Below are 17,790 nucleotides of genomic sequence, written 5' to 3'. Positions count from 1 at the left end.
CGCTTGAGAGCTTCTCTTGTAATGCTGAAATGAGATTGTACAATGACAGTTTCATGCAGTATGATTTCTGTTATTGTTTCATCATTTCTTTTCAACAGAGATCCTGACAACAATAAAGATCTGAAGGATTGTGAGGAAGAAGCTGATGAGATGAGAGAGGTTTGGAGAAGTGAACAGCAGGAATGTGTGAGACTGAATAATGTGTGTGATGAGAAACATGACGAGATCCCAGAGTCAAGAGTACTCAGTCAAGAGACCAGAGTGCTTACTGCCAGTGAATTACTGCTTAACAAGTGAGCCACACTCACTTTAGGCTTGTTTGGAATATTGGTTTGTGTCGACTATTCATGGATCGCATGATTTTAGTTGTGCTTGTTCTACACATGCCAGTAGGAAATTTCCACAAACTTTGTCCTAGTGCAGCTGCGTTAACTATAGTCAACTAATAAAAATAAGTAGATGTGCAAGCCCTAACACACACACACACACACACACACACATGCATACAGACAGCAGGGTTTGAGGCTTTGCTTTCACTGTCATTGGTCAAATAGTGAAAGCAGAACATTATTGAGCGTTCAGACCTCAGTGAGTGTCAAACAGCTTGTGAATGATCAATCACTCTCAAATTAATTCAGCAGTAGTGAGTTAAATGGAGGAAGGAGCTGCATGTCCATGACAATATATATATAATATATATATACACAGTTGTGCTCAAAAGTTTGCATACCCTGGCAGAAATTGTGAAATTGTGGCATTGATTTTGAAAATATGACTGATCATGCAAAAAAACTGTCTTTTATTTAAGGATAGTGATCATATGAAGCCATTTATTATCACATAGTTGTTTGGCTCCTTTTTAAATCATAATGATAACAGAAATCACCCAAATGGCCCTGATCAAAAGTTTACATACCCTTGAATGTTTGGCCTTGTTACAGACACACAAGGTGACACACACAGGTTTAAATGGCAAATAAAGGTTTATTTCCCACACCTGTGGCTTTTTAAATTGCAATTATTTTCTGTGTATAAATAGTCAATGAGTTTGTTAGCTCTCACGTGGATGCACTGAGCAGGCTAAATACTGAGCCATAGGGAGCAGAAAAGAACTGTCAAAAGACCTGCGTAACAAGGTAATGGAAATTTATAAAGATGGAAAAGGATATAAAAAGATATCCAAAGCCTTGAAAATGCCAGTCTGTACTGTTCAATCACTTATTAAGAAGTGGAAAATTCGGGGATCTCTTGATACCAAGCCAAGGTCAGGTAGACCAAGAAACATTTCAGCCATAAGTGCCAGAAGAATTGTTCAGGATACAAAGAAAAACCCTCAGGTAACCTCAGGAGAAATACAGGCTGCTCTGGAAAAAGACGGTTTGGTTGTTTCAAGGTGCACAATATGATGATACTTGAACAAAACAGAGCTGCATGTTTGAGTTGCCAGAAAGAAGCCTTTACTGCGCCAATGCCACAAAAAAGCCTGGTTACAATATGCCCGACAACACCTTGACACACCTCACAGCTTCTGGCACACTGTAATTTGGAGTGACGAGACCAAAATAGAGCTTTGTTTGGAGAGGGGTCAACAAGGCTTATAGTGAAAAGAATACCATCCCCACGGTGAAGTATGGTGGTGGCTTACTGATGTTTTGGGGGTGTGTAAGCTCTAAAGGCATGGGGAATCTTGTGACAATTGATGGCAAGATGAATGCAGCATGTTATCAGAAAATATTGGTAGACAATTTGGATTCTTCTGCACGAAAGCTGCGCATGGGACGCTTTTGGACTATCTAGCACGACAATGACCCTAAGCACAAGGACAAGTTGACCCTCCAGTGGTTACAGCAGAAAAAGGTGAAGGTTCTGGAGTGGCCATCACAGTCTCCTGACCTTAATATCATCAAGCCACTCTGGGGAGATCTCAAACATGCAGTTCATGCAAGATGACCAAAGACTTTGCATGACCTGGAGGCATTTTGCCAAGACGAATGGGCAGCTATACCACCTGCAAGAATTTTGGGCCTCATAGACAACTATTACGAAAGACTGCATGCTGTAATTGATGCTAAAGGGGGCAATACACGGTATTAAGAACTAAGGGTATGCAGACTTTTGAACAGGGGTCATTTCATTTTTTTCTTTGTTGCCATGTTTTGTTTTATGATTGTGCCGTTCTGTTATAACCTACAGTTGAATATGAATTCCATAAGAAATAAAAGAAATGTGTTTTGCCTGTTCACTCATGTTTTCTTTAAAAATGGTACATATATTACCAATTCTCCAAGGGTATGCACACTTTTGAGCATAACTGTATATATATAATAATTTGAATTGGAGGAATGACTGTAATTTATTTTCTAGAACAAAATGAGGTATCTTCAAGTAATGTTTGCCACAGACCTATTTTACTCTTAAATCCAAAACTGCCATTAGAAAAACCCTTAGGAAAATTCAGAGGGAACCCTTGGCCAATTAGCTTTCCGGGTTTCTATATTTTAACCTTAACTTACTCTAAACAACATGCACCATATCTCAGTGATGAAATTTGTGCTTATACTCCTAATACACTGTATCACAGTGTATTAGCACACAAAGACATACCAGGCACATGTTTAAAAGGTCTATTTTTCCCTCCATTCAGGATGTTTGATATTCCAGAGCTGGAGGAGTCTGAGCGTTTTTACTCTTCATTACCTCTTGCAGTGCGTTTGATCTTCACTCTCTACAGCACAATGGAGTCACAGTCTGAGATGTTCTGTTATTTTGTGATAATATTGAATCACATGGTGTCGGCCTCTCTGCTCACACTCCTCCTGCCCATGCTCATCTTCCTGTGGGCTATGCTGTCTGTGCCGCGACCCACCAAACGTTTCTGGATGACCGCCATCATCTACACTCAGGTGAACATCTCCATAACCACTGCTGATGTTTAACATAACTGACCAACAGAATTGACCCATAATATATTCTCAATCTAACCCAGTGGTTCTCAACCTTTTTTGGATGAACACCCCCCAATTTCATCCCTGACCCCAGGCCATTCCCCTCTCCCTAACAAAGAGAAGCATGAATTAGGCCAATGATTTTTTAAACCTTGCATTGAAAATGTTATTTTTTAGATGCAGAGCTGTGAGACTGGGTTGCTCAATGCCTAAACCCTGTAAATCAAATACAAAATTGTGGTAATTATGTAAATCTTAACTCGCAGTGTTTGCATTTATTTCGATGCAATGTGCACTTGGTCAAGTCAAGTTATTGGGGGTCAGTTCCCCTCTGGCTAAACATCATGAATATAATGGCAATAATAGTTATCTATGTGTAGCACAAGTCTTGTTTTATGTAAGTTAACTTAGTAGATGTTGTTGGCCATTGTTTAAATAAAAGGGATTTTTTTTTTTTTAAAAACTTATGAACTGCAAGATTAATGACTAATGTCTTTGAAGTCCATCCTGAATTAGCTGGGGAAGTGCACTTCGATTCAGTGTCCTTTGTTATTTGGCTGATGAAGGCTTTATTTGGCATTCATTTATTGTCTACTGTATGTATTCCATTTTAAGTGAATGTAGTCTATCCTATGACCAAGATGATGCTGGTAGAGGTGAGGTTCAGGCTTGTAGTTTTGTACTCTACAAGGCTTGTAGTCTGAGGTTCAAGCTTGTGGAGGTTCATTTTGAAAAATTCCATCCTAAGTTCAAGGTTCAGGCAGTGGCCAGTGGCGTATCCCATGTCTTACGGCTAGAGTTGGCAATAGTTCATCCTATGTGAAGTCCATCATAGTAGACTGAGGTGATGCAGAAGTGATCATTGAAGCACCCCTCATTATCTGGTTGGCACAGGCTGCTGTTAGTAATCATCGCACAATGACCCATAGCAGTGGGAGTGGACACCAAAGAGTAACAGGATCTCCCTCCTTTTGTGGATTTTGATATTCTAGGTAGTAGAAACAAGCCATATTATAGCATGATAGAAGAATGCTTAAGCACTGAGGAGTTTGACCATTCAAAGCTTTGGAAGTAATTAACAGAATTTTAAGGTTAATACAAAACTTAACATGTTGCCAGTGTAGCGACAATAAAATTGTGCTGATATGATCATATTTCTTGGTTCCAGCAAGCACTAGCTGCTGCATTTTAAACTAATTGAAGCTTATTAATTGAACCAGTAGGACATCCTCCTAGTAGCATTACAATAATCTAGTTTCGTGGTCATAAACGCATTAATTAGCTTTTCGGCATCAGAAATAGAGAGCGTGTGTTGTAACTTCACAATATTTCTGAGGAGAAAGAATGTTGTTCTACAAACACTGGAAATGTGATTTACAAAGACAGATTTCTATTAAATAGAACACCCAGGTTATTTACTGTAGAGAGTCAAATTATATTCTAGTATCTTATTTTTAGGGTTTTTTGGTCCAATAATTAAAATCTCTGTTTTGTCAGAATTAAGTAGAAGGTAATTTCTAGCCATCAAATCCCTGATATCAACAGATTAAGGAAATTTCATCTGGTTTCGAGGAAATATATAATGTTGGGTATCATCAGCATAAAAGTGATAACTAATTCCATGGTTCCTGATAATGTCCCTCAGGGGAAGCCTATATTAGGAGAAAAGCAGAGGCCCTAAAACTGAGCCCTGTGGTACTCCATCAGATAAACAGGACCTAAACCAAGCTAACGCCCATCCACAAATGCCAACATAATTCTCAAGCCTATCGAAGATAATGTCTTGATCTATGGTGTCAATGGCAGCAGTAAGATCTAAAAACACTAGAAGAGAAATGCAACCGCCATCAGATAAAAAGAGGAAGTGATTTGTAACTCTGATAATTGCAGTCTCTGTTCTATGAAGGACCTAAATCCTGACTGAAATTCTTTGGGATTACCCTAGCAACCAAGTATCAAAGCACATATCTCTGCACCAGAACATCGTAGACACTTCCGGGTTGGCTCATTTGACTCAGGCTGGCAAGGAGCATTTTGTGTATCACACTGGTAACTCCATAGCAGCCAGATGGAATATCCTAGCAACCATGGAACAACACCAACATCTCTGCACCAGAACATTCTGCTGTCATTGGGGTGGCCTCTTTCAACTTGGGGCAGTTGGTGGGACATTGTGGTGACGATTTTTGCTAATTAGTGGTGATTGTGAAGCAAAGCATCACTATTATAATCTCACATACTTATTAGTGGTGTTTTCAAATATTTGATATAATATTTAAACTTATTAGGTTGACTTGGGAAAGCCAACCTTCTGATATACTATTTAAACTTATTATTAAGTCAAGTCATTTGTATTTGTATAGCACCTTTCAGAAGACACATCGTTCAAAGCAGCTTTACAGAAGATCATGCATTAACAGAAAATGAAACTGTAATATCTATAATGTCTTAGAAACATCGATGTGTAGTTTGATAAAATAAGATTGTGAATTGTGTTTAAAAATAAGTAATTAAATAATAATTGTATTTATAACCCCAGTGAGCAAGCTGAAGGCAACTGTGGCAAGGAACATAAAACTCCATAAGATGTTGGTTAATGGAGAAAAATAACCTTGGGAGAAACCAGGCTCACTGTGGGGGCCAGTTCCCCTCTGGCTAACATCATGAATATAATGGCAATATTACTTATTATGTATAGTGCAAGTCATGGTTTAAAATGATTAAACTAAGTAAGTGTTAAGGGTCAGTGTTTAAACAAAGATTTTGTATGAACTGTAAGATTAATGACTAATGTCTTTGAAATTCATCCTGGATTAACTGCAGAAGTTCATATAGATGCAATTGTCCTTGTTAGTTAGCTGATGAAGGGTTTTGTTGGCAATTAATTGATAATCTTTGTATTCCATTTCAAGAGTGTAGTCCATCATTAGACCGAGGTGATGCAGGCAGAGATCAGTTAGGTGCATCGAAGTTCAAACGGCCAGTCATTTTTGGTGATGTCCATCCTAAATCCAAGGTTCAGGCAAAGGCATTTGAAGAATCCCATGTCTTATAGTTGGAGTTGGCATCAGTTCATCCTCTGAAGTCCATCGTAATAGACTGAAGTGATGTTTGTCTGGCACCGGCTGCTTGGGAAAGCCAAACATCTAATATACTATTTAAACTTATTATTATAATTATTAGTGGTGCTTGTGGAGCAAAGCATCACTATTATAATCTCACATACTTATTAGTGGTGCTTGCAAATTGACGATGCTAAATTGAGAAGGGATTTTTGATATATCCAACGGTGTTGCCATGGTGAAGCGATAAAGTAACGTCAAAGAAATTGAATAAGGAAATGTCTCATATCTTCTGCATGCATGGTGTGATTTTACATAATTGAGCCAAATGTTTGTCCTTACAGGCTGATCTCATTGATGTGGCTATTGTGGGTCACAGCCGTAGCGCAACCAACTAGCGGAAGGAAGTGTGTCACTTTTAACAGACTTTGAAATATCCCTATTATGTTAACCTGAATTGCTTCAAAAAAAATTTGAATAATGTCAAGACAGTGCAGATTTAAAATTCTGAAGGGATTTGTGATATCTTAAATAGTGTTGCCATGGCAACGTATTAAATGTCATTATTCCTTTTTATGTATATTCACATGTTTTTGAGGAACTTGGCATGCTTGAATTTTCATGATATTTTGCACACACATCAGAGTTGTTGCCATTAGGCCTGGGAAAAAGTTAACACATGGGCGTGGCTGGGGAGCTCTGTAGCACCACTTTTTGACAAAAGTTGTGTGGGTCAGTTTCTTCTACGATCACCTAACTTGCTACATATATTGTTCTCATCAAGCTGGACAACTTTCAAGATTACAGTCATTAGCTCCGCCCAACAGAAAGTCAGCCATTTTGGATTGAATGTGCATTTTTTGAAAATTGCAGGCCCTGAACTTTTGAATACTCCTCCTAGGGGAATCATGTGACTGTCACCAAATTTAGGTAATATTATGCAATGACATTGAAGATGCTAAATTGCCAACAGAGTTTTGATATATCGAACAGTTTTGATATGGTGATGCAATAAATTAAGGGTAAAAGTGTGAAACAGGAATTATCTTATATCTTCTGTCTGAATTGTATGATTTTGATGAAAATTGAGCTGTATGTTTGGTAATGGGGGCTGATCACATTTAAACGGCTATTATGGGTCACGGCCATAGCACCACCAACTGACAACAGGAAGTGTGTCACTTTGTGTGACTTTGAAAAAGTCCTCTTATTTTTACCCTCTCAAATGCATGCGGCCACCATGCTTTGTATTCCTAGAGCCACCAGGTGGTGATGGCGCCATAGTGCTTGGGCAAGCCATCATCGCTGCTTGCAGCCATATTTATTATTATTATTAGTGGTGCTTGCAAAGCATCACTATTGTAATCTCACATACTTATTAGTATTAGTGGTGCTTGCGGAGCGAAGCATCACTATTATAATCTCACATACTTATTATTATTATTCCGTACTAACTTCGGCACCTAACTCGTCCCGCACCGTTTGTTGTAGACCCATGAATGAGGTGTCAAATCGACAGGCCTATTGACCACACCTGTGCTATGACTTTTCTAAGGGATTGGGAGTAGGGTGCACCCCTGGGATGTGCAAAAAACGTCCTGAAAATGTCACATAGGCATATTATGGCAAGGGTCTCGCCCATGAAAACAATTGTTTTTTTCCCTACTATGACAAGATATTTTGTGGGATCATATCTCCCAATCAGAATGTTGTAGAGACATGGGGGCAGGCTCATTTCAGTCGGGCTACCTATCACTCTTTAAGTATCACCCTGGAAATGGCATAGCCACGCCCTAGCAACCATTTATGGGACCCTAGCAACCACCCCCATTAACTTCCATTCAAAATGTCTCAGAAGGATATCTTCAGAACAGAATGTCTTGGAGACTTGCGGATTGGCTCCTTTGAGTCAGGTTAGTAAGCAGCCAATAAGAATCACTCTGTTCACTGGCTAGCCACACCCTGTCAGCCATTTAGAGCACCCTAGCAACCAACTCTATCGCTTTCAATTAGAGTGTGATAACTTCAGATCAGAATGTCCTAAAGACATAAGAGTTAGCTTGTTTTACTTGGGTGAGCAATCAGTCTTCAAGCATCATCATGGGAATTACTTAGCCACGCCCTAGCAACCATTTAGAGCACCCTAGCAACCAAACAACATTGACTTCCATTCAAAATCACTAAGATGGGTATCTCAGGATCAGAATGTCGTAGAGACTTCATTGTTGGTTTGTATGACTCAGGACAGAAAGCAGCCTTCTAAGTATAACCTTGGTAACTGCCTAGCAACCAGATTGGCTTCCCCTAGCAACCAAGTTACAAATCACATATCTCCGCACCAGAACATCATAGAGACTTCCAGATTGACTAATTTCACTCAGGATAGCAAGGAGCCATGTTAAGTATCACCTTGGTAACTGTCTATTAACCACATGGGCTTACCCTAGCAACCAAGTAACAAATCACATATCTCCGCACCAGAAAATCATAGAGATTTAGGGGTTTACTTTTTTCACTCAGGATAGCAAGGAGCCTTTTGAGTATTACCTAGCAACCAGGTTGGATTACCCTAGCAACCAAGTAACAAAACACACATCTCCACACCAGAACATCGTAGAGAATTTCGGCTCGACTTATTTAATTCAGGATGGCAAGGAGCCATGTTAAGTATCACCTTGGTAACTGCCTAGCAACCACATGGGGTTACCCTAGCAACCAAGTAACAAATCACATATCTCTGCACCAGAACATCATAGAGACTTCCAGACTGACTTTTTCAGTCAGTACGGCAAGGAGCCTTGATAAATATCACCCTGGTAACTGCCTAGCAACCAGATGGAACACCCTAGCAACCATGTAACAACACCAATATCTCTGCACCAGAACATCCTACTGTCATGGGGGTGGCATTTTCAACTTGGGGCAGTTGGTGGGACATCGTGGATGAATTTTGCCACAGCAAGCACCACTCACATTTTTTTAAGGAAATGTACCTATCTAGTTATTCTTCTTCTTCTTATTATTATTCTGTACAAAACTTCAGCACCTAACTCATCCTGCACCGGCCTATTGACAACACATATGCTATGACTTTTCTAAGGGATTGGGGGTACGGTGCATCCCTGGGGGGCAAAAAATGTCCCAAAAAATTCCCATAGGCATACTATGGCAAGAATCTCACCCATGAAAATTTTTTTTTTACTCTACTATGGCAGTCAATCAGAATGACATAGAGACATGGGGTGGGCTCATTTCAATCAGGATACCAATCACTCTTTAAGTATCACATTGGAAATGGCATAGCCACACCCTAACAACCATTTATGGGACCCTAGCAACCACCCCCCATTTACTTCCATTCAAAATGTCTCAAAAGGATATCTTCAGAACAGAATGTCGTAGACACTTGAGAACTTTTGAGTCAAGTTAGTAAGCAGCTAATAAGAATCACTCTGTTCACTGGCTAGCCACACCCTAGCAACCAATTCTATTGCTTTCAATTAGATTGTGATATCTTCGGATCAGAATGTCCTACAGACATGAGAGTTGGCTTGTTTTAATTGTGTGAGCAATCAGTCTTCAAGTATCATCATGGAAACTACTTAGCCATGCCTTAGCAACCATTTAGAGCACGTTAGCAACCAAACACCATTGACTTCCATTCAAAATCACTAAGATGGGTATCTCAGGATCAGAATGTCGTAGAGACTTCCTGGTTGACGTATTTCACTCAGGATAGCAATGAGCCTCATTACGTATCACTCTGGTAACTGCCTAGCAACCATATGGGGATACCCTAGCAACCAAGTACAAATCACATACACTATATTGCCAAAAGTATTCGCTCATCTGCCTTTGGACGCATATGAATTTAAGTGACATCCCATTCTTAATCCATAGGGTTTAATATGACATTGGCCCACCCTTTGCAGCTATAACAGCTTCAACTCTTCTGGGAAGGCTTTCCACAAGGTTTAGGAGTGTGTTTATGGGAATTTTTGACCATTCCTCCAAAAGCGCATTTGTGAGGTCAGACACTGATGTTGGACGAGAAGGCCTGGCTCGCAGTCTTCGCTCTAATTCATCCCAAACGTGCTCTATCGGGTTGAGGTCAGGACTCTGTGCAGGCCAGTCAAGTTCTTCCACACCAAACTCGCTCATCCATGTCTTATGGACCTTGCTTTGTGCACTGGTGCGCAGTCATGTTGGAACAGGAAGGGGCCATCCCCAAACTTTTCCCACAAAGTTGGGAGCATGGAATTGTCCAAAATCTCTTGGTATGCTGAAGCATTCAGAGTTCCTTTCACTGAAACTAAGGGGCCAATCCCAGCTCCTGAAAAACAACCCCACACCATAATCCCCCCTCCACCAAACTTCACAGTTGGCACAATGCAGTCAGACAAGTACCGTTCTCCTGGCAACCGCCAAACCCAGACCCGTCCATCAGATTGCCAGATGGAGAACGTGATTCGTCACTCCAGGGAACGCGTCTCCACTGCTCTAGATTCCAGTGGCGGTGTGCTTTACACCACTGCATCTGACGCTTTGCATTGCACTTGGTGATGTATGGCTTGGATGCAACTGCTCGGCCATGGAAACCCATTCCATGAAGCTCTCTACGCGCTGTTCTTGAGCTAATCTGAAGGCCACATGAACTTTGGAGGTCTGTAGCGATTGACTCTGCAGAAAGTTGGCGACCTTTGTGCACTATGCGGCTCAGCATCCGCTGAGCCCGCTCTGTCATTTTACGTGGCCTACCACTTCGTGGCTGAGTTGCTGTCATTCCCAATTGCTTCCACTTTGTTATAATACCACTGACAGTTGACTGTGGAATATTTAGTAGCGAGGAAATTTCACGACTGGACTTGTTGCACAGGTGGCATCCTATCACAGTACCACGCTGGAATTCACTGAGCTCCTGAGAGCGGCCCATTCTTTCACAAATGTTTGTAGAAGGAGTCTGCATGCCTAGGTGCTTCATTTTATACACCTGTGGCCATGGAAGTGATTGGAACACCTGAATTCAATTATTTGGATGGGTGAGCGAATACTTTTGGCAATACAGTGTATCTCTGCTCCAGAAAATCCAACAAATCGTAGAGACTTTCGGGTTGACTTATTTCACTCAGGATAGCAAGGAGCCTTGATAAGTATCACCTGGTAACTGCATAGCAACCTGATGGGGTTATCCTAGCAACCGATTAGCAAAACGCATACAGTTGAAGTCAGAAGTTTACTTGCACCTAGGTTGAAATCATTAAAACTATTTTTTTTTTACCACTCCACATATTTCATATTAGTAAACAATAGTTTTGGCATGATGTTTAGGACATTTACTTTGTGCATGACACAAGTAATTTTTACAACAATTGTTTATAGACTGATTGTTTCACTTTAAATTTACTATTTCACAGTTACAGTTGGTTGGAAATTTACATACACTAAGTTAACTGTGCCTTTAAGCAGTTTGAAGATTCCAGAAAATGATGTTAAGCCTTTAGGCAATTAGCCATTCAATCAACATTGTCGTCTTTTTGTCAGATATTTGAAGGAAGGATCCAAGATGCAGGATGGCAATGAAAGGTGTTTTATTAAAACAAAACCAACAAAATACAAATAAAACTCTCACGAGGGAGAAAAAAGAATAACAGAAGACAACAAAATAAACTAAGAACAAACTGACTAGAAAAAACTGGACAAAATAGGAAACAAAAATCTCACAAGGGAGAAACCAAAAATAACAGGAAGAGGAAAACAAACCGACGGGACAAACTTGACAAGAACCAACAGGACTAGACTGGAGACTGAACAAAATGATCTGACAAGGGAAACAAGACAAAAGAGAGAATATAAGGGGAAGGAAGGATTGAAACCAGGTGCTGCCCATAAACACAAGCAGCACTAATCAGCACTGCCATGGCAACACTGCTTGCACTGCTGAGAAGCACCTGGGGAAACATGAGGGAGAGAAGAAAACACAAGCACATGGGACAACCTAAGAGCTGGGTGGAGGAAACTGTCACAACCCTGCCACAACAAAAATAAACATGATCAAAATGCCAGGATAATGACAGTACCCCCCCAAGGAACGACTCCCAGGCATACCATGACAAGACAAATCATAATTAGACAAAAGACCAGACTATGGGAAGGGAGGGTGGGGGAAACAGGTGGACGGCGCTAACACACAGAACAGACAATGAACCGTAAACTTAAGTCCAGCCAAATAAACCAAAAATAAGGTGAGGTCAAGGAAAGAATTGGTGGGACAGACCAGGGTGGAACAAACAGAACAGACCATGGTGGAGCCGGTGAGACAAACCAGGGTGGCACTGGCTGGAAAACCCAGGGTGAAGCTGGTGAGGCAAGCCAGGGAGGTACAGACAGAACAGACCATGGTGGAGCCGGTGAGACAAACCAGGGTGGCACTGGCTGGAAAGCCCAGGGTGAAGCCGGTGAGGCAAGCCAGGGTAGAGTGCCTAAACCAGGCTTGGTGACATGGCTGGGAAAGATGGCCTGGGAAGGTATGGTGGCTTGACTGGACAGAGGGCCTTGAACAGGCTTGGTGATGGCCAAATGGAACAGAACATTTCGTTGACAGCCCCAGGGAACTGGACAGGTTTATCGACCATCTCAGTGAATTGGACAGGGTTATCGATATTCTCAAGGAACTGGACAGACTTATCAACAGCCTTAGGGAATTGGACAGTCTCAGGGAACTGGATAGTCTCAGGGAACTGGACAGATGGCTCCAGGATGCAAGCAAGGACAGATGGCTTCAGGACAGGAGTGAGGTCAGGCAACAGGAAAACTGACTCTGTGGCTGTAGGCACTGGCAGTGACAAGGGAGCGACTTCCATGGCCATGAGCACAGGCAGTGACAGGGGAACAGCCTCCGTGGCCGTGAACAAAGTCAATAACAGGGAATGGCCTCCATGGCCGTGAACACTGGCAGTGACGGGGGAATGACCTCTGTGCTTGTGTGCACAGGCAGTGACAAGGGAACGGCCTCCATGGCCATGGGCACTGTCAGTGATGGGAACGACCTCCGTGGTCATGAGCACAGGCAGTGACAGGGGAACGGCCTCCGTGACAGTGAACACAGGCAGTGAGAGTGGAACTGCCTCCATGGCCAAGGGTGCTGGCAGCGACAGGGGAAAAGCCTCTGTGGCCTTGGGCACTGGCAACACTTGAAGCGTAGAGGCCCTTCTCCCTCTCCTCCTCTTCTGGGTGGTAAGAGGCACTGCAGTAGTATTGGCCACCACCTCCAGGCGGTCAGAAGCGGGAACTGCCACCGCCTCCTGGTGGAAGTGGTCCACCAAATCCCAAAAGGAAAAAGGAAAAATGGAACCCAGCTCCTCTTGATCGGTGGGCTTGTCCAGACCTGCCAAAAAAATTATCTTGAGGACGGTTTTATCAATATTCTGCCCGGAGACTGCCTTGGCCAACTCCTCAGCAAAGACGTCAACAGGTTGACCATGCTGAAAGCAGGCCAAAAGGATCCACCAACCGGGCGAGGCATTGGGAGGCCGATTCCCCAAGGGCCAGAGCTGGGCTCAATAAAAAAACCTTTCATGCCTCCACTGGGTCCAAAGTTTGGTCAGATATTTGAAGGAAGGACCCAAGATGCAGGATGGCAATGAAAGGTGTTTTATTAATAAAAAAAAAATCCAACAAAACTCACAAGGGACAAAAAAGAATAACACAAGACAACAAAATAAACTAAGAATAAACCGACTAGAAAAATACTGGACAAAACAGGAAACAAAAATCTCACAAGGGAGAAACCAAAAATAACAGGAAGAGGAAAACAAACTGTTAGGAATTTTCAGGATTGGCCCCTAAGTATCAAGTCAAGTCTGCAGTCGCTGTCTCGATCCGGATCCTCATGAGGGGAGAAATGACACAGACACTTAAGTATGCATCAGAGATTTCTCATACTTTATTGTTCAGCACAGCATTATATACCTTTGTAGGAACAGGAAAAGCAGTACATTAACTACATTATCCAATGAGATCAGTCATTACCTTATCTGAAAAAGACATACATACAGATTCTGCATTAATTATGTAAATGCTACCAAATGTTCTAGAATATAGGATTGATGTTCAACATTTGACCTCAGACACTCGGAGTAAAACAATGAACCCTCCCCACATGATTTCCATTACTGACACACACACACACACACACACACTATGAAAATGTGAGCTTGCTAAATTATAATCAACTGAATAGGACAACTTTTCTCACAATGCCCGCTTTGATCCTGGAAGGATCACTCAGAATCTCAGTTGACTTCAACAGCATGTAAATGTACATAATGAAGCATATCAATATTATGTCGTTTTTGTCGCTCCTCTGGCCCTCCTAATTCTCAAGTTCCTGGTTAGGCACTGGCGCTGCGTGTTCAGCTCCTCCAGTACTTTCACCGTTCACTCCTCTCCTCAGGTGCAGGTTTCACATGGCTTGCGTGTATCCACTGAAGATCTGTTAGCACTCCGGTTCTGGTCACCGCTAGGACAGTAGCTGGGCCCAGATACTTTGGATCCCCCAACTTAGAAGGTTTAGACATCTGATCAGGACCTGTTGACAAATGGGTGAGTAGGGCTATCTGCAGGCAGAGGGAGAGAGAGAGATATTACCATTTATGCCACTTAATGTCTTAATGAGGGAATCCACATATTCTGCGATCACCACCTCAGTATCACCTGTGGAGAGAGAAAGCCAGCGCGGCCTTTGACCCATGGGGTCGGAAAAGGCCTACCCATTAGTATTTCAAATGACTCGGATTCAGATGGATTAGCCTGCAATAATTTGATGTCAATATCTCTGACTAAAGTAGATTGCATATCATGTGTATTGTTGGCCTCCGTACGTGAACGTGAACAGGGGCTGTGTGACAGGCGAGACTGGCACACTTGTGACAGTTACCATTTTATTATTGGACCAATACCTTCTTCCTTTTGAGAGTGGGTACTGTTTGCAGTATACTGGTATGTTAGACTGAAGTTTAGCCACATATGGCCTAACGTCAATTAGGCCAGCCTCATCTTTGTGGGCGGCCCACAATGCTGGGTTGACACTGAGTAGTTCCTGTTTCATATCAGAAGACCTCACAGACGTTGAGCTGAGCACTTCACCACAAGTTCCTGTACACACAGACTGAGAATATACTGAAGAAAATATAAGTTGCAAAAAGTTAGACTCAAATGATATCTTGCCACCAATTTTGTGCATCAAATCATGCCCCAATAAGCAGAATGGTGAGTCAGGAAAATGACAAAATCATGCATTTTAAACAGAATTGGGTTGTCTGGGAAGGTAACAGACAATTTTGGTGTCATTTGACATTTCACAGGGACGCCACTAATTCCCACAGAGTTTATGGTGTGTCCCGTAATCGGCCTTCGTAACAATGCCCCGCCAGGGAACTTTTAGAAGCGCTAGTGTCTACCAAGAATGTATACATTTTATGATCAACATACAACTCAAGAACGGGCAAGGTAGAATCGTCAAAATGCAAAACAGAAAGTAGAAAATATAACGAGGGCTCAGTACTCGGTGAGCATCCCTTACCCAAACTTATCTGTTGGGTAAGCAGGTACAGAGCGCTCTGTGGTCGATTATGCGGAGCATTTTGGTCATTTCGGTTGTCATCACGATTTCCACGGTCATCCTGTTGGCGATTGTGCCGGATTTTGCACTGTTTTAGATCATATTGTCTTTTCCAACATTCGCGCTTATAGTGTCCCGGCTTGCCACAGTAATAGCAATTTCTATCGTTCTTACCTTGTATGACTTGTGCCATTACTGGGGTTGGTTTAGGTTTAGTCAGGAATCTCATTGTGGATCTTCGTACCCGCCTTTTACCATCGATTTGGTCTCGCTCACATATCGATCTTCAAATGAGTCGCTCTAGAGTACGGATCTAATTGTTTTGGTGTTTCCTTCAGTAAAGGATGGCTTATCTCCTGTCCCACAATTTCACCACAGTATGAGTTTTCAAGTGGTTAGTCAAGAGGAATGAAGCAAGTTATTAAAAATGCTATCTGGCAAGAACAGGAAGGCAGACCAATCTAATTTTTTTTCTGAGAATATAATCTCCTTCCTATTCAATCTGAATAAGGCTACCGTCCACTCCACTGAGGAGGACTCCCAGAGAATTTAGACTTTGAGATTAGAATCTCCTTATTTATCTTTCAAAATAAGGCTACCGTCAACCCTTAAAAAGAAGACTCCCGACTACAGTCGTGAATTTGAGGTATAAAACCTCCTCCTTATTTATCTTTCAAAATAAGGCTACCATCAACCCTTAAAAAGAAGACTCCCGACTACAGTCATGAATTTGAGGTATAAAACCTCCTCCTTATTTATCTTTCAAAATAAGGCTACCGTCAACCCTTAAAAAGAGGACTCCCGACTGTAGGCGTGACCGTCAGATTCTCTACCAAATTGTATGTGTAATATTTCAGCAGACAGGAGTTCTTAAAATTATATAATTTTGTCCTACCTGTCTGGAAATATTCCACCTTCTGACACCAGGGCTGTTAGGAATTTTCAGGATTGGCCCCTAAGGATCAAGTCAGGTCTGCAGTCGCTGTCTCGATCCGGATCCTCATGAGGGGAGAAATGACACAGACACTTAAGTATGCATCAGAGATTTCTCATACTTTATTGTTCAGCACAACATTATATACATTTGTAGGAACAGGAAAAGCAGAACACTAACTACATTATCCAATGAGATCACTTATTACCTAATTTGAAAAAGACATACATACAGATTCTACATTAATTCTGTAAATGCAACCAAATGTTCTAGAATATAGGATTGATGTTCAAATTTTGACCTCAGACACTCGGAGGAGTAAAACAGGGAAGCCTTCCCACATGATTTCTGTTACTGACACACACACTGTGTCAGACTGAGTACTAGCCGTTAAATGTCAGCTTGCTTAATTATAGATCAACTGAAAAGGTCAACTTCTCTCACACAAACCGACAGGGCAAACTTGACAAGAACCAACAGGACTAGACAGCAGACTGAACAAAACAAAATGATCTGACAAGGAAGACAAGACAAAGGAGAGAATTTAAGGGGAAAAAAGGATTGAAACCAGGTGCTGCCCTTAAAGACAAGCAGTGCTAATCAGTGCTGCCATGGGGAAACATGAGGGAGAGAAGAAAACACAGGCACATGAGACAGCTTAAGAGCTGGGTGGAGGAAACTGTCACGACCCTGCCACAACAAGAACAAACAAGATCAAAATGGCAGGATCATGACACTTTTGGCTTGCTCAGTGAAAATTCTGTCATTTACTTACCTTCATTTCATTGAAAACCTGTACTATTTAGTTTCTTCTGTGGAATATGAAAATACATTGTAAAATGTAGATGCTGCTTTGTTTCATACAGTGAAAGTGAGGCTTTCAGTCCCTGTCATTATTCCTGACATCTCCTTTTGTGTTCCTTGCACAGAAGAAAGTCAGTCAGGGTGTGGAACAACATGAATATGAGTATAAGCGACTCATTTAGTTGACAAATCCTTTATTGAGTTTTATCAAGGCATTTTGAGGTTAGTAAATTTTAAAGAGTGTCTGTTTAAAAAAAACATTTTAGCAAGTCTGTTGGCTAAAGGGGTATTATTTGTCTGGCGACAAATATTACAAATTGTCATGCATGTAACTACAAAAGACAATAAACTGGTACATTTTAAATACACATTGAAACACTGGAATTGGACATCACAAAAGGAGCGCTGTTATATTGCTTCAGTTTG

General features: G+C 41.6%; 1 protein-coding gene across 1 annotated transcript in view; it reads left to right on the top strand.

The window, feature by feature from the left end:
* Positions 1–17,790, top strand: part of si:dkey-11f4.7 (piezo-type mechanosensitive ion channel component 2) — a 648,587-nt gene that overhangs the window by 458,323 nt on the left and 172,474 nt on the right. The window contains 2 exon segments of the mRNA XM_051709767.1: positions 99–293; positions 2,645–2,903. Of these exon segments, the coding sequence (XP_051565727.1) occupies positions 99–293; positions 2,645–2,903 (454 nt within the window).

The sequence above is a fragment of the Myxocyprinus asiaticus genome, chromosome 11 (genome assembly GCF_019703515.2).
Source record: "Myxocyprinus asiaticus isolate MX2 ecotype Aquarium Trade chromosome 11, UBuf_Myxa_2, whole genome shotgun sequence".
In the NCBI taxonomy this organism is placed as follows: domain Eukaryota; kingdom Metazoa; phylum Chordata; class Actinopteri; order Cypriniformes; family Catostomidae; genus Myxocyprinus; species Myxocyprinus asiaticus.
Note: the sequence above shows the minus strand (reverse complement) of the source record. Positions and strands in the feature narration are given on the sequence as shown.